This window comes from Hemiscyllium ocellatum, chromosome 10 (genome assembly GCF_020745735.1).
Source record: "Hemiscyllium ocellatum isolate sHemOce1 chromosome 10, sHemOce1.pat.X.cur, whole genome shotgun sequence".
NCBI classification, from domain to species: Eukaryota; Metazoa; Chordata; class Chondrichthyes; order Orectolobiformes; family Hemiscylliidae; genus Hemiscyllium; species Hemiscyllium ocellatum.
In genome coordinates this window covers 79,411,262-79,429,874 of record NC_083410.1, presented here as the reverse complement: position 1 = coordinate 79,429,874, position 18,613 = coordinate 79,411,262, and the positions used below count along the sequence as shown (strand labels likewise).

At 39.6% G+C, this 18,613-nt stretch overlaps 1 protein-coding gene across 1 annotated transcript in view; it reads right to left on the bottom strand.

Moving 5' to 3' along the window:
• LOC132819821 (cell cycle control protein 50A-like) overlaps positions 1 to 14,224 on the bottom strand; it is a 38,696-nt gene extending 24,472 nt beyond the window's left edge. The window contains exons 1-2 of the mRNA XM_060831651.1: positions 13,843 to 14,224; positions 8,141 to 8,254 (exon numbers count right to left, since the gene is read on the bottom strand). Of these exons, the coding sequence (XP_060687634.1) occupies positions 8,141 to 8,254; positions 13,843 to 14,055 (327 nt within the window). The 5' untranslated portion in view covers positions 14,056 to 14,224. The remainder of the gene's footprint in view (positions 1 to 8,140; positions 8,255 to 13,842) is intronic.
• Positions 14,225 to 18,613: the final 4,389 nt, after the last annotated feature.

Sequence of the window (18,613 nt, the reverse complement as noted above, 5' to 3'; positions counted from 1 at the left end):
CTTTAGTCTGTGTTTAGAATCCTAGTTAAATAGTTTAATAACTATATTAATTCCATTCAATCTTTATTTCAACTAAAATCAAACAAACACTCTTAACTACATCTTTAACCAATCATGTCCAACATGTCTCTATACCAAGGAAGGTGAATTACTCACTCAAAATTGCCTTGCAAATATTCCAAAACTGACTTTACCAGCATGCTTAAAAATGAGGAAAGCTAATTAAGTTGCTATGCAACAAAAACAAAATAATATATAGAGCTAAAGATTTTCCACGACTGAAATTTCAATCTGATCTACTGCTGCCTGTTATATTTGAGGGGCAGAAATAATGTAGGAAGAAACACTTATTTAAGTATCCATTATTCACATTGAAACTATTATTGAATTAGGGACAGGGACTCAAAATGATATAAGCAAAACAGCAATAATTGATAAATTAATGGCATCAAAGACAGACAAACCCTCAGGACTACACAGAACTTTAGAATTTTATAGCTAAGACATCTATATGTCTAATAGAGAGAACCAATGGTCATTTGAATTGGAGAATGGTGCTTGCATGGTGCTCCACTATTTAAAAACGGTGACAGCTGAAAATCAGTTCCAGACCAATTCACTCAAGATTTAATAAAGACGTAATAACATTCTATAATTAAGGCCAGGCAGCTCTCTACCACATTTTCATGCTCACGATCCTTAAACAAATTTTAAAAAACAAATACTCAACACTTTGATCAGAGAAAAGTAGCAAGAATTTGTACAACGTAGATTTTGTCTAGCAAATCTTTAAATTAAAGAGATGGTCAGCTAAAGTTTGAGCTCTTTGAAATGAGCGCAGATTATTATTTACCTGGTTAACAAATTGAAATATTGGCAAGAAACAAAGCATAGGGTTATGAGTAGATACTCCGATTGACAGAATATGATGAATGATCTCCTTCTAGGTTCCATGCTCTATCCACTCAATTCATTAATAATTTAGATGATGGAATTGAAATCTACACATGCAAATTTTCCAATGATACAAAGATTCAAAATTTTAAGGTATGTATATGCAAGCTAAAATTACAAAGAGATATAGATTAATTGAATGTGCAAAATCATAACAAGTGGATTTCAATATAGGCAAAAAGAGACATTTTGTAAATAAGTGAGAAGTCAAAGGAGGATTAGGTTCCAACACATTGACCTCTTAAATTTCATGATTTCAAGATCAGAAAATAATGAAATTTTGAGGAGTTGCTTTATATCTACAGAGAAAGAATATAAGAGGGTAGAAGTCATGTTCAGCTATACAAAATCACAATTAGACCACAATCTGAATCCTAGATATCTCGGCCTGTGCGGTCTAGACTTATTACAATGATACCTGGACACCAAGGAGAAGGCTACAAAGTCAGACTAAACAAATGAAGGTTTTAATCCCTGGAAATTAATAAATTGAGACATTTATTCCAAGTTTCAAGATATTAAAGGACAACAAAAGAGTAGACTAGAAATAAAAAAAATTATACCAGATCTTTTAGGAGTGAAATTATGAAACATTTATTCGTGCAAAAAATTCAAGTTTGCAATTGTGTTCTGTAAACAATTCATTCAAAATCAGTTTTAAAATATAGCAAAAACATTCTCAAGTTCAAGTGTTATGAAAACAGCAATCTCACTGAATGGTGAAATTGACTTGAGACACCAAATGGCTCATTCCTGTTACAAACATACAAAATGGGAGATGTATACCTTTCAGCCCCTTGAGACTATTGTGCCAATGAATAAGATCATGGTTGATTTGTTTTTATTTCAAATAGATATAAATAGCTTATAGTTAGAATTATGGAGTTGGGGCTGGGTGAAGAGAGATGGGAACTGAATAACCAAGGGAACTTAGGAAGAACAAACAGGAAAAGGAGGATTGGTAGTATTACTGGTTAAACAGGACATTCACACAATAGCGAGGAAAGCTTTTGGCTCAGACAATGTGGAATCTGCAAGGATAGAGCTTAGAAACACCAAATGGCAGAAAATGATAATGGGGGGGTTGTATATAGATCACCAAACTGTCGTGATCATGTTGTGAAAGGCATTTTACATGAAATTAGAGCCAAAATCAATGAAAGTACAGCTGTAATTTTAACCTGCATATAGATTGGACAAATCAAATCAGCAACAATGCCAACACAGGAGACAATCCTGGAGTATGTATGTGATGGTTTTCTGGATCAATATATCGAGGATCCAACTAGAGGGCAGGCCATCCTAGGCTGGATTTTGTGGAGCGAGAAAGAAATAACCAGCAATCTAGCTATGCAAGGTCCCTTGGGAAGAGTGACCATAATATGACAGAATTCTTCATTAAGATGGACAGTGACATAGTTGATTGTGAAACGGAGGTCCTACCTAAAGTGAGGAAACTACGATGGAATGACATGCAAGCTGGCTATGATAAATTGGACAGAGCTACTTAAAGGGATGATAGTGGATTAACAATGGCAAACACTTAAAAGTGCATGGATGATCTAATAATTGGCCATTCCTATTTTACACAAAAATAAAACAGGTGAGGTGGCCCACTATGGCTAACATTAAGTGTTAGATCAAAGGAAGGATCATACAAATTGGCCAAAAAGAACAGAAAACTTGACGATTGGGAGCAGTTTGGAGGACAAAAGGAATGGATTAAGAAAGGTGGTGGGGGGGGGGGTTGGTTGGAGAAAGTACAACAGTAAGCTTACAGGGAAAATACAAACTGACTATAAAGCCAATATAGGTACGTGAACAGGAAGAAAGTTAAATCAAACATAAGTCCTTTACAAACCGAAACAGGAGGTTATACTGGGGAACAAAGTGTTGACAGGTCAATTAAATATATGTTTTGATTTTGTTGTCACAAAGTACACAAATAACATCTCAAAAATGTTGGGGAATGCATGGTCTAATGAGAGAGAGGAATTGAAGGAAAATCAATATTAATAGGGAAATGGTGTTGGAGAAATTGTTGAGTTAAAGACCATCAAATTCCGAAGCCCTGACAATCTACATCCTAGAGTACTTGTAGAAATGGCCTTAGAAACTGTGAATGCATTGCTGGTCATCTTTCAACATTTTAAACAAGCTGAAACAGTTCCTATGGATTGAGGGATAGCTATTGTAGCTCCACTATTTCAAAATAGAGATAGAAAAAAATAGAATCGTGAATCGGTTAGCCTAACATCGGTAGTAGGGAAACGCTAGAGTCCATTATAATAAGATTTAATAGCAGACTGCATGGAAAACAGTGACAGCACTGGACTGAACCAGCATGTATTTACAAAAGGGAAAACACACTCGATGAATCTATTGGAATTTTTCATGGATTAACTAGTAGAATTGACATTCGAGAAGGATGCAGAGGTGCTTCAGTACGATTTAGACAAGTTGAAGGATTGGACATGAAGTATAATATTGAATAGTGAGAGGTTATCCACTTTGACAGCAAAAAGACTAAAAAGGGTAAACGCAGGAAGGGCAATAACCAGAGAGTCCAGAACCAGCATCACAATCTAATTTAGGGTAGGTCATTTAGGACTCATTCGGAGAAATTTCTTCACCAAAAGAGGGGTGAGCTGCAAAATTCTCTGCTACAGGAAGCTGTTAAGGCCAGAACGTTGAATGTTTTCAAGAAGGAGTTAAATATAAAAGGGATGAAAGGGTATGGGGTAAAAGTGGGAACAGCGTACCAAGTGGGATCATCACTCTCCTTTGTCCCTGAATTTTAAAACAGGGCTCCTCAGTTTTGGATCGACATAAGGAAACATCCCTTTCAAGTTCATCTTGTCAACACCAGACAGGAATTTTTACATTTCGATCAAGTCATCCCTCACTCTTACAAACTCCAGTGGAAACGAACTGAGCCTGTCCAATTAATTTTCATGAGGAACATTTCCTGTAAGCTACATGGCTGTGTGGCCACTTAGCAGTTCTACGCATGTCAGTAGGGAGACCAACACACTGGCTTTAGATCCCAGACCCTGCCACCATGCACGACCTTCATCTAGGTCTATGCAGCAACAAAAATAATTTTAGGGAATGCTGCTAATAGACAACTCACTCGTTCCAGGAATCAAATGCAGTAAACTGCCTCTGAACCTCCAAAGCACTTACATTTTTTCTTAAGGAGATTATTGCTACATACAGTATTAGAGATATGGGCTCACTAAAATGCTGTTCCAATATTTGTAGAAGTAATTAAAAACGTAAACTTTGCCCCTCTTATATTTGAAACTTTTCAAAGCCAGTACTAATAAAGTGCACATTTGTCAAAACAACAAGCAAAGTCTTACCTCTACCTTCCATGCACCGCCCTGCCACTCCAAAGGTGCAGCTGAGACTCAAGTCCTGAGAACGCTGATGCAGTCTGGCAAACACAGACTGTTGCTGGGACTTAACAAAGTGATGCATTGGAGCTTGTTGCAGAGTACTGATAAAAATTTCCATTTATGCTCAACCATGACTACCTTACTTTCAAGTGCATTGACTAGTAGGTATAACTGGAACCAATGAGAAGAATGAACCAGCCTCCAATAACAGGCCTACTCCTTGACATTCCACTAAACTGCTAAATCATATTCAGTACTGTAGAGCAATGTAAATTTGTTTATTTTAGACATCAGATTACCAAATCCACCACATGATTCTATTTAATTCTGTGCTTTCATCTCCAGGTATATCATCTTTCAGCCAGCTTAATCCTAAAGAGAATCTATTTACCCCTTATACTGTCACGAGGCTTGTTGCTAGCAGCCATTGTACATCTGGTATGTATGGATTAGGTGGTTCTTATTAGATAGGCAGCAGTCACCAGTATTAAGAGCAACAACAGCATGTCTAGGAGCACAACTTACCATAAAATATGAAAATACAATTCCACTTTTGTTTTAACCACCAAGTGCATTAGATTACTTACACCGTGGAAACAGGCCCTTCGGCCCAACAAGTCTACACCGACCTGCCGAAGCGCAACCCACCCATGCCCCTACATTTGCCCCTTACCTAACACTACGGGCAATTTAGCATGGCCAATTCACCTGACCTGCACATCTTTGGACTGTGGGAGGAAACCGGAGCACCCGGAGGAAACCCATGCAGACACGGGGAGAACATGCAAACTCCACACAGTCAGTCGCCTGAGGCAGGAATTGAACCTGGGTCTCTGGCGCTGTGAAGCCACAAGTTCCGCTGTGTAACTTGTGGCTTCAAGTGGACAGGGCCTGGGAAATGAATATTCAAGGCTACACGTGCCATTGTAAAGATAGACTGACGGGCAGAGAGGGTTAAGTGGCCTTGTTGGTAAGGGAGGATATTCAGTCCCTTGCATGGGGGGACCTAGAGTCAGTGGACGTAGAGTCAGTATTTCGCAGCTCTATCCACACTAAGAGTAAAAAGACCCTCTTGGGAGTCGTCTACAGGCCCCCAAACAGTAGTCTGGATGTCGGATGTAAGTTGAATCAGGAGCTGAAATTGGCCTGTGGTAAAGATGTTACTACAGTTGTTATGGGGGATTTTAACATGCAGGTAGACTGGGAGAATCAGGATGGTATTGGACCTCAAGAAAGAGACTTTGTGGAGTGCCTCAGAGATGGATTCTTAGAGCAGCTGGTGCTGGAGCCGACCAGGGAGAAGGCAATTCTGGATCTAGTATTGTGTAACGAACCAGAATTGGTCAGAGACCTCGAAGTGAAGGAGCCATTTGGAAGTAGTGACCATAATACAGTAAGTTTCAATCTGCAATTTGAGAGGGAGAGGGTACAGTCGGAAGCGACAGTACTTCTGTTGAATAAAGGGAACTATGGAGCTATGAGGGAGAAGCTGGCCAAAGTTCAATGGTGCAATACCTTAGCAGGGATGACCGTGGTGGAACAATGGCGGATATTTCTGTGTATAATTCAGAAGTTGCAGGATCAGTTCATTCCTAAAAGGAAGAAAGATCCCAGGAGGAGGCATGGGCAGCCGTGGCTGACGAGGAAAGTTAAGAAACATATAAAGTTAAAAGAGAAAAAGTATAACATAGCAAAGATAAGTGGGAAAACAGAGGACTGGGAAGCTTTTAAAGAGCAACAGAGGATTACTAAGAAGGAAATACGCAGAGGAAAATGAGGTACGAAGGTAAACTGGTCAATAATATAAAGGAGGATAGTAAAAGCTTTTTCAAGTATGTGCAAGGCAAAAAAATGGTTAGGACTAAAATTGGGCCCTTGAAGACAAAAACAGGGGAATATATTACAGGGAACAAAGAAATGGCAGAAGAATTAAATGGGTACTTCAGATCTGTGTTCACTGGGGAAGACACAAGCAATCTCCCTGAGGTAACAGTGACTGAAGGACCTGAACTGAAGGGAATCTGTATTTGCCAGGATTTGGTGTTGGAGAGACTGTTAGGTCTGAAGGTTGATAAGTCTCCGGGACCTGATGGTCTACATCCCAGGGTACTGAAGGAGGTGGCTCGGGAAATCGTGGATGCGTTAGTGATTATTTTCCAGAATTCGATAGATTCGGGATTGGTTCCTGAGGATTGGAGAGTGGCTAATGTTATACCATTTTTTAAGAAAGGTGGGAGAGAGAAAGCAGGAAATTATAGACCAGTTAGTCTGACCTCAGTGGTGGGAAAGATGCTGGAGTCTATTATAAAGGATGAGATTACGGCACATCTGGATAGTAGTAACAGGATAGGACAGAGTCAGCATGGATTTATGAAGAGGAAATCGTGCTTGATTAATCTTCTTGAATTTTTTGAGGATGTCACTCTGAAGATGGATGAGGGAGATCCAGTAGACGTAGTGTACCTGGACTTTCAGAAAGCTTTTGATAAAGTTCCACATAGGAGCTTAGTGAGTTAACTTAGGGTACATGGTATTGGGGGCAATGTACTAGATTGGATTGAAAATTGGTTGGCTGATAGGAAACAAAGGGCAGTGATAAACGGCTCCATTTCGGAATGGCAGGCAGTGACCAGTGGAGTACTGCAGGGATCAGTGCTGGGACCGCAGCTTTTTACAATATATGTTAATGATATAGAAGATGGTATCAGCAATAACATTAGCAAATTTGCTGATGATACAAAGCTGGGTGGCAGGGTGAAATGTGATGAGGATGTTAGGAGATACAGGGTGACCTGGACAAGTTAGGTGAATGGAAAGATGCATGGCAGATGCAGTTTAATGTGGATAAATGTATGGTTATCCACTTTGGTGGCAAGAACAGGAAGGCAGATTACTACCTCAATGGAATTAATTTAGGTAAATGGACAGTACAGAGAGATCTGGGTGTTCTTGTACACCGGTCAATGAAAGCAAGCATGCAGATACAGCAGGTAGTGAGGAAGGCTAATAGCATGCTGGCCTTCATAACAAGAGGGATTGAGTATAGAAGCAAAGAGGTGCTTCTGCAGCTGTACAGGGCCCTGTGAGACCACACCTGGAGTACTGTGTGCAGTTCTGGTCTCCAAATTTGAGGAAAGACATTCTGGCTCTTGAGGGAGTGCAGCATAGGTTCACAAGGTCAATTCCTGGAATGGAGGGATTGCCTTACACTGAAAGACTGAAGCGACTGGGCTTGTATACCCTTGAGTTTAGAAGACTGAGAGGGGATCTGATTGAGACATATAAGATTATGAAAGGATTGGACACTCTGGCAGCAGGAAACATGTTTCCGCTGATGGGTGAGTGCCGAACCAGAGGACACATCTTAAAAATACGGGTAGACCGTTTAGGACAGAGATGAGGAGAAACTTCTTCACCCAGAGAGTGGTGGCTGTGTGGAATGCTCTGCCCCAGAGGGCAGTGGAGGCCCAGTGTCTGGATTCATTTAAGAAAGAGTTGGATAGAGCTCTCAAAGATAGTGGAATCAAGGGTTATGGAGATAAGGCAGGAAGCGGATACTGATTAGGAATGATCAGCCATGATCATATTGAATGGCGGTGCAGGCTCGAAGGGCTGAATGGCCTACTCCTGCACCTATTGTCTATTGCATACACATCATACCGGAGAACAGATCAGTTGAGAGGTACAACAGCTCTTTTTCTCCCAACCTAACCAGAGCAGTTAATAGTTCTAAATGTAGCACCTATGTTTTTATAACTAATTATATATAGGTAGTTAATTCATACCTCAAATGGTTGATCCAGCTGAAAATGAACTTCACAGGTACACGTAGTATTCCATGTACTATTCATAGCACAGCTATGACAGGGAGAATGTGGTTCAATGCCAGTATAATCAATCTGAAAAAGAAATTTAAACATATAACGCAATTCCTGAAACATCGTATGCAAAATGGAGTGAGTTGGGGGAGACAGTTCTAAAATCAACCACATTCAATGTCCATAGAACAAAGGCTTCAAAACTTACTCAGAAGTCAAAGGACTCATTAAATAAAGAAACTGACAGACATTTCTCTGGGAACAGCCTCCATAATTTTTCTATGCTGCAAGGCAGAATACCCATGCAGTCCATTAAACATAAAATATAATTCAATATAAAATGTCATTTATCTTTTACACAGTCAGACCCACCTCGAAGTGCATGTCCAGTCTGCTGATCAGAACAGGTCTCACTCCCCAGTTCTTCTCTAATACATCTGTGGATGAACTGCTGAGCCCTGACCAGGTGGTTCTCCTCAAGAAAGATCCCCTCAAATACAATCTACTTCACCTTACATATCATGGATGAAACTGTCTCTTAATTGATGGAGACACAACTGGCTGCCCATAATGGTCTGCATAGTGTCACATCACGTGCAGATCAGTTTACTCAGGAAAATCTATGTATGCCCATTCCAAGGATTACAATACCTTTTCCTAAATTCAAATCTCAGCTCCAGCATTTAGAGAAGTTAAAAAAGTCTTATCTGATATAAATATTGCCTTTCAATTATTTGAAGGTGTTTCTTTGTAAAATGCTTTAAAATTGAAGCTTTATTATTAACTTGACACACCCCTTGCATTATGAAAGGCAAAGAACAAATTTAAGTTTAAAAAAAAAGTCATTTTTTAAAACAAAAGACTGAATGTTATTGACTAGGGGGTTAGTAAGAATGTAATTACTGTACTGAAAGTAGTGAGGTAACTGCCAAGAATGCACAATCTTTCAATGTTACAATTGAAAGAAAATGAAACAAAAACGTTTGATTTTCTTTTATAGTGACAATTAAGTATAGGTGTACTGTCTGCGCATCTTAACAATTGGCTACAATTCTATATGATAATTTCATATGGTAATGCTAAACTTTCCAATCTGTTTGAAGAGTTGTAGCAAATAAGTTTCTAAAACCAATTCTCTTTAACATTTAAACATTTTTATCATTAAGAGTTGAAGCTGAAGTAATACCTTCCATAAGGCAATGTTAGAACAGCTAACAAAACTAACACGCTTTAGAGTTTACACACAACACTGAGAAGAATAGCAAGAATAGGACAACTGAATTTAGACACACCTTAAATAAATAGAGCATTTCATTATTTAGAACATACAGAACTTATTAAACACCCAGTTGGATTTAGTCATCCAAATATTTTAAGCTTCTCTGCATTTCCTAGTAATTAACTCTAGTCTTGGTTAAATTACTCTGAAGGCAACCAGTTATAAACTGCTCTGAGAATGGCTCATGCCCTTCAATTATGGTTTTGTAATCCCTACCCACTCTATGCAAACACATCAGCTCTTCTGAATAGTATCTGATGCCATTTCTCCAAATAGTCTATTCAGTAGGCCTGTATTCCATCTGCTTAACTGACACATTTTCAACCATATAGTCATAATTAGTGGTTTTAGGATTGTGGTTATTGTCTATTTTTAAGTGTTGATCACATCAAATCACAACTTAAATTTGAGAATAGTGTTGTTTTAGATTCAATTTTGGAAACAAACATTTGTGAATAACCACTCATCTAGGCAGTGGGAATATAGTTCACTCATACCCAAAATAATTTCTATTAACCTACAATATGATGTGAACTTACTCATCCAGGGAAAACCCTTTTGTTTACTACCAATGTATTTACTTGTCTGGCCCCAGGGGAGTCTTCCTGTTTGATATCAGAAATAGGTCAAAGATTAACATCCATCAAAAGAGAAAATGCTGGAAAATCTCAGCAGGTCCGGCAGCATCTGTTAGGAGAGAAAAGAGCTGATGTTTCGAGTCAAACTGACCCTTAGTCAAAGGGTCAGTTTGACACAAAACGTCAGCTCTTTTCTCTCCTTACAGATGCTGCCAGACCTGCTGAGATTTTCCAGCATTTTCTCTTTTGGTTTCAGATTCCAGCATCCGCAGTAATTTGCTTTTATTAACATCCATCACATTGCTTGGAGCTCTCTGTTACTTCTCCTATAGAATCATAGCCCAAAAGCATCTGCTCTTCTTCATCTGGCATCATTTTTTTTCTGTGTTTCAAATCCCATAAAACGTGCATTTTCAAGACAAACTAACACAGTGGGAAGCTTCAGCAACATTTACTACCATTCAAGGGAAGCTTTGACCATACACTGGAAACCCATATAAATGAGAAAAACTTAAGATAAACACATACAGGATGAATGTAGAAGAAATTATATTTGTAAAAGAAAAACAATGAAATAAAACAACTGAAAATTTTCAACTAGCTTTTCTCCTATCAAAATTCATGAAGCAGAAACAGAAATAAATACCTTTTTAAAAAGACTAACTGAAACAAGACAAAAGGGCAAAGGAAGGAAAATGAAAACATAGTTCATTTAAAATTAAAGCATTTATGTCTGATATTTGAATTTTATCACCAAAACTGGTACGATTTTAACATTACAATATTACAGCTAAAAGCAAACAAGAGAACAAGAATTAATCTTGCTCTTCAAGCAGATGAAATGTTTGCCACCAAACTCATACTAGTCTATTTTAATAAAATTACCAGAAATAAAAGTTTCCATAACACCTCAAAACAAAATAAAAAGTGATAAAAGATACCATTCAGACTCAACAAAGACAATTTAAACCGAAGATTCCTGACCAGTAGTCATGAGAGAGATCTTGCATTCAGCTTTCAAGAACGAATGAAACAGACCCTGGCTTGCAAAACATATGTTTTAATAGATTATTTTACAGTTACTCAGATTCAATGAACTTGAAGATGAAAAATTCCATCAGAATTAAATCCTATAATTTTATCTCAAGATTCTTTTTCATTCCCTTCCTTTTTATGCACCATATTGCACTTGGGATAAAAGGTTTATGATAATAAAGCAATATATTTGCAGGAATTTGCTAGTGTTATATCTGATACTTGCTCAATTACCGTCAAAGTAATTAAAATGTCTTCTCCATAGGAGAGGGAGGAAAAATAACCTATTTTTGGGTGGAAACTATTTTTCTATAATAGCCTGACAGAAATGAGTTAATTCTTGTAGAGGCATGAAACCATATATCTTCATGATTAGAGAACATAAAGGTCCAAGAACTGATGGCACTCTGCTATTCAGTTTGGCGTTGAACACTCAAAATGTATCTGCAAAGAATTTACATACAGAACGAGGTGTACAATTTGACACTCAGTAATACTTAGTTTAATGTAAAGTAGATCATTTTTCTCCTATCAAAATCTGCAATCAAACTCGGTTTTAAGATTCAGTAGTTGAAGGGTGCAGTGCTTGCTGAGACTATTTGCTGGGCAGTAACTTGCACACAGACATGAGGAGAGTACAGAACTAGAGCTCATGACACACATGCGGCTGCCAATAGCTGGTGGCACCAGGTGGGGGGCTTGGTAGAAAACAAAAACAGCAAACGGGAAGCAGAGCCCAACATCAAAGTTATCCTGGTTGAAGAGATTGTTTGTGAGGAATGGATATGATTGGTGGAATGGATATGGTTGGCAACAAATGGTTAGGGATGACACAGGAGGGATTAGAGAATAGGATAAGGATAGCAAGGAAAGGAATAATGAAATGACGGATTTGTTAAATGCGTCAAACGAAAGGGACAACTATTTAATACAATGTACTCAAAAGTTATTTTTGATGTTAAATCATGAAGATTCGCTAGATTTATGGTTTGGAAAAGATGTCAGATGAATTAAAAGTGTTGTTTTAACAGATGAAGCTAAGAGTGCATATGCTCTATCATCTACACAACCTAACTCGAAAGGGAATGCCATCACACAAACAAATCGAAGTAGCAGTTATAATGTCACTTCAAAACAGGAAATCTAAAGAGTGACAATCATGCTGTTGTTTTTCCCCAATGATACATGATAAATTATAATAGACAGATTTCAAAGAGTCAAGACTAGAGTGGTTCTGGAAAAGTACAGCAGGCTAGGCAGCATCCGAGGAGCAGGAAAACCGACGTTTTGGGCAAAAGTCCTTCATCACGAATGAGGCAGGGAGCCTCCTGGGAGGAGAGATAAATGGGAAGGGGGTGGAGCTGGGGAGAAGGTAACTAAGAGTGTAATAGGTGGATGGAGGTGGGGATGAAGCAGATAGGCGGGAAGAAAGATTAGCAGGTAGGTTAGATCATATGAATGGTGCTGAGCTGGCAGGTTGGAACTGGGGCAAGGTGGGGGGGGAGGGGAAAATGAGGAAACTGGTGAAGTCCACAGTGATGCCCTAGGGTTGAAGTGTTCCTGCTCCTCAGATGCTACCTGGTCTGCTGTGCTTTTCCAGCACCACTCTAGTCTTGACTCTGATCTCCAGCATCTGCAGTCCTCACTTTCACCTAGTAGATTTCAAAGAGTGTACATTCATCAAATAATATTGAGCCCACTGACTTTTCAACATAGGAGAAAACAGTTCCCAACTAGACTCAAACCTTCTATAATTACTAACAAATGAAATGGTCAGACCTTTGACAGAAAAGTACTTCTAGAGCAGGAGAATCAACGTTTCGGGCATAAGCCCTTCTTCAGGCTTATGCCTGAAACGTCAATTCTCCTGTTCCTTTGATACTGCCTGACCTGCTGTGCTTTTCCAGCAACACATTTTTCAGCTCTGATCTCCAGCATCTGCAGTCCTCACTTTCTGCTAGAAAAGTACTTCTAGACCATGTTCACACGTGGAATGGTTTCAGTAGTTTAATTCCAAAAGTTGATGAAAGAATAACTACATATCCTGTAAAGAGGTACACTTCAATAAAACTACTAATTTGGCTGAAAACATTCAGTAGTTTAAAAATTTACATTTAAGATTTATACAGGTTTATATGGTACACCTTGCCCTTATCTGTGTTGCTGATCTTGCCAACAATTTGCAACAAAATGCCAACATAAAGGAGCATCAATATATAAAAGGAAAAACAATAACAATGTTTGCAAAATGTGAGGATAGTTTTTGATTAAAACTATTGCTAGATAATACAAAGCAAGAATTTCCATTAAGAAAATATCTTTCCAAATGGAGCCTAAAAATATCCAGATTTAGGATCTGCAATGTGCTTTGTTCCATGTATAAAAAATGCTCACATTTAAAAGCAGGGTGTCGCGATAACAATGCCTAAAAGTGTCCCCAATCATAACTGGGGACAATAGGACTTGATTGGCATTCCAATTATACGTTTTTACAGATTAGTTCAGTATACATTAGGTATTATGGAACGACATACCTACAAAAGGATACATGCGAAGACCAAAAGAAATGTTACTTCGCAGGTGTGCAATTTTTCAGATAACCTCAAAATTAAATATTTACATAGACCAAAAAAAAAGCTGATCGTACTAGTATCTAGGGTGTATCCTATGTAAACCAATAATATTGGGTTCACAATTGTATGTCTTGATTGGTGCTGTTCCTCATTTGTCCTCAGCCTAACAAAAAAACCTTACGATGCTCCCGCCGAGGGCCTTACCTCGAATTCCTTGATGTTGTTAGAGGTGACAAAGAGGCCGATGCCAATGGGGATGAAAATGAGGCCTATGATAAAGAAAGCGGGCAGGACAGTGCCTGCGGTGAGAATGGGCTGCCAGGCGGGGAGGCGCTGCTGCTTGAACGCTGTGTTGTCCGGTTTCCTGCTCTTCTGCTGGTCACCATCGTCGTCTTTAGCGGAATAATTGGTTGCCATTTCAGCTCAGAGCGGCAAGAAGATCGGGGCCTCTACACCTCACACCGCGAACGTAGGGGGAGACTTGCCTAGACAAGCTGACGCTGCCTAACCTCCCCCCAACGTCCGATTTAGCGCTCGGACCAAACCCCGAGGAGAAGCAACCAAGCCCGGAAACCAAATCCCGAGCACGCCCATGCGCGCTGACGCCTCCAACACACGTCATCGCACGAACACGTTCAAAATACGTCATGACGTTCGCGAACATAACGGGCCACTGTTTCCATGACAACAGGAGGTTAGTTTCTAGAGCGTAGTGTTGTCGAAAGAAGTCTAATGTGGGAAGATTTATTTAGACGTACAGCCTTAGGGGCCCGACTAACACGAGGACTTTACTGATATTCCAGCCTGGAAGGTATAATTGAGGAAATGTCTGAAGGTGGCAAGTAAAGGAGCAAAGAGATCCCGGCGCTTAACCTGGGCAGAGACAAACAAAGCAAACGGTTCCCATAATTATATTATTGATAAATTAGCACTGAAGTAGCCTGTTCCGTCTAACTAGTGCTCATTTTCAAACAAGCCTCCTTCAATCTTCCTGCTCCTCGTTCTGGTCATTGTCGTCGCCTTTGGGGGAATAATTAATTGCCAATTCGGCTCAGAACCCCAGTCAGAGCAGCCACAAAATCAGGGCCTGGACAGCTCACACTGCAAACGGGGGACTGGCTCAGACAAGCCGAAGCTGCCCCACTTACCTTTAGTGGTTTGTAAGGCAGTATGTCCAAACAATTCTTCATGTACTTTTATAGGAATGGCTTTTCATTTCATTTAACTAGGCTTCACAGTAAATGCATTGCGATCAAAAACCTCATTTACTCCCTGCTTGACCAAATTCTTTATTTTAATTGCTGTCTGGGTAGTTTTTCCGAACTTCCTCATTGGATTTAGTGGCATGTTTGTGGCACCTTGCACTCCCCTAATGGAAAGTCCTGTCTAACGAACTCGCTGGAGTCTTTTGAAAAGACAACAAAAAGGATTGATGTGGTTAGCTGGGTGGTTGGTGTGCAACACAGACTGTTTCTAATAGTACGTGTTCAATTCCCTCACTCGCTGAGGCCACCATAAAAGTCCCGCCTTCTTGATCTTGTCCTTTGCCCGAGTCATGGTGAAACTCTGGTTAAACACCCCACCAGTCGTCTTTCTCATGAGAGAGCAGCTCTATGGTCCTTTAGGACTGTGGTGATTTTACTGATATAATAGTATACATGGATTATCAGAACACATTTGATACAGTGCAGACATGTGAGGAAAGGTCATGGTATAACAGTGACAATAGTAACATAGATAAGAAATGGAGAGTGGATACTTTTCAGGCTAGAGGAAGGTTTGTAGTTTCCCAGAGTTTTTCTGATAAATATTAATAATCTGAATCTTTGTATGTGATTTAAACATTTTCAGAAGATACTAAACTTGGAAGAATTGTAAACTGTGAGGGGGATAGTATGAAACTCCAAAAGTATATTGACAACATAATGGAGTGGATGGATAGGTAGCAGATAAGATTCAATCTAGAGAAATGAGAGGTGAGGCACTTTTGTCAGAAGAAAATTGAAAGACAATATAAAATAGGAAGTACCATAGGATGCAGGAGCAGAGGAACCTGGGTGTATACATGTACATATTACTAAAGGTGTCAGGATAGGTAGAGAAAGTAGTTAATAAAACATACAGCATGCCCAGCTTTATTAATAGGGGTATAAAATAAAAGAGCAGAGAGGTGATTTCAAACTTGTGCAAGACACTTGTTAGACCTTAGTAGAAGTATTGCGTACGTTTGTGGGTACCACATTACAGGAAAAGTACGAATGCATCAGAGAGACTGCAGAACTGATTTTCAACAATGGTTTCAGGAATAAGAAACCTAAATTATGAGGATAGATGTAGGAATTGGGACTGTTCTTGGAGATAAGAAGGTTAAAAGGAGATCTGATAGAGGTTTTCAAAATCATGAGCCAACGGGATTGAGTGGATAGGGAGAAGCCATTCAGGCTCCTAAAAGAAGAAATAACAAGAAAGCATAGATTTAACATGATATGCAAATGAAGCAAGAGTGTTGAGAGAGAAAACAAAAGTATTTGGATATAAATGGTGTAGGCATGATGGACTAAATGGCCTTGATCTGTGCCATACAAATTTTGTGATTCTACACTTCCATGTAATCAATCAAGCCCTTTTATAATAGAAAGTCCCCTCCCAGAGTGACTTTTCTGTGTAAGGTAGACGATAAACTGGAAAATTCTGTTATACAGTACATTAATTTGACTCAACCTTGACTGATGTGGTCGATTTGGTCAACAATTAAGGCAAACATTCAGTTGGGAGGGTGGTGCAGACAGGTGTCATGTTGGTTGTGGTTCCACACGCATAGGGAACCATCAGTACCTTGATCAAGTTACTATCTTCAGAATTGTAGAATTTTTACAGCAAATATCCATCTATTTTATTCACATTTTCCTGAACTGGGCCTATATCCTAGTAAGCAATGACATTTCAAATGCTCATCTAAATCTTTCTTAAATAATGCCTCTACCACCCTTTCAGGCAATTAGTTCCAAATACCCACACCCTCAGATGCCAATCTTCAGCTAACTTGATTCAAACCACCATTAAGAAATGGTTAGAAATACTGGTTACTGCAAAGGCGATGGGACCTGACAACATTTTGGCAATAGTACTGAAGACATGTGCTCCAAAATATGCCACTCTCCAGCCAAGCTCTTCCAGTTGAGCTAAGGTCCTGGCATCTACCTAACAATGTGATGTCCTGTACACAAAAAAGCAAGAGAAATCAAACCCAATCAATTTCTGCCCCATCAGTCTACTCTTGATCATCAGCAAATCAATGAAAAGTGTCATCAGCAGTGCTGTCAAGCAGTACCTGCTCAGCAATAACAATGGAAAAGGGCAATGTTAGTGAGAAAACGGAGATACAGGTCACTAGATTAGGTGGGATTGTGGTTGACAACAAGGAGGTTTTAGCAATTTTGGAAGATCTGAAAATAGAAAAGACCCCTGGGCTGGATGGGATTTATCCTCAGATCCTCTGGGAAGCCAGAGAGGAGATTGCAGAGCCTTTGGCTTTGATTTTTATGTCATCATTGTCAACAGGAGTAGTGCCAGAAGATTGGAGGTTAGCAAATGTCTTGTGTAAGAAGGGGTATCAAGACAACCCAGGTAATTATAGGCCAGTGAGCATTACTTCAGTTGTGAGTAAGCTGTCGGAAAAGGTTATAAGAGGTAGAATTTACATGTGGAAAGGAATAATTTGATTATGGACAGTCAGCATTGTTTTGCGAAGGGTAGGTCACTAATTAACCCTAACTAACTCTACTGAGTTCGTCGGAAAGTGACAAAACAGGTGGATGAAGGTTAAGTGGTTGATGCGGTGTATATGGACTTCAGTAAGGCATTTGATAAGGTTCCACACAGTAGGCAGTTGTACAAAATATGGAGTGTCTAGATTGAAGGTGATTTCGTGAATTGAATCCGAAATTGGCTAGCTGAAAGAAGACAGAGGACGGTGGTAGTTGGGAAATGTTCATCCTGGAGCTCAGTTACCAGTAGTGTGCAGCAAGGATCTATTTTGGAGCCACTGTTGTTTGTCGTTTTTATAAATGATCTGGATGAGGGTGTAATAGGATGGGTTAGTAAATTTGCAGATGACACTAAGGTAGGCAGAGTTGTGGATAGTGCAGAACGATGTTGTGGATTACAGAGGGACATAGATAAGATACAGAGCTGGGTGGAGAAGTGGCAAATGGAGCTTAATGTGGAAAAGTGTGACGTAGTTCACTTTGGAAGAAATAACAGGAATGCAGAGTACTGGGCTAATGGTAAAATTCTTGTCAGTGTAGATGAACAGAGAGATCTTGGTGTCCAGGTGCATAAATCCCTGAAAGTTGCCACCCAGGTTGATAGGGTTGTTAAGAAGCATATGGTGTGATGGTGTTTATTAGTAGGGGGATTGGGTTTCAGAGCCATAAGGTCATGCTTCAGCTGTACAAAACTACTGATAAGGCCACACCTGAAGTATTGCGTACAGTGTGGTCACCACATTGTAGGAAGGGTGTGGAAGCTTTGGAAAGGGTTCAGAGGAGATTTACTAGGATGTTGCTTGGTATGGAAGTAAAGTCTTATGGTGAAAGGCTGAGGGAACTGAGGCTGTTTTTGTTGGAGAGAAGAAGGTTGAGAGGTGGCTTAATCAAGACATATAAGATAATCAGAGGGTTAGATAGGGTGGACAGTGAGAGCCTTTTTCCTCTGATGGTTAAGGCTAATCTAGGGAACGTAGCTTTAAATTGAGGGTTGATAGATATAGGACAGATATCAGGGGTAGTTTCTTTACACAGAGAGTAGTAGGGGCATGGAACAGCTTGCTGCAGCATTAGTAGACTCGCCGACGTTAAGGACATTTAAATGGGCGTTGGACATACATGTGGATAATAATGGAATGGTGTAGGTTTGATGGGCTGAAAATGTGTTGCTGGAAAAGTGCAGCAGGTCAGGCAGCAGGATCTCCAGT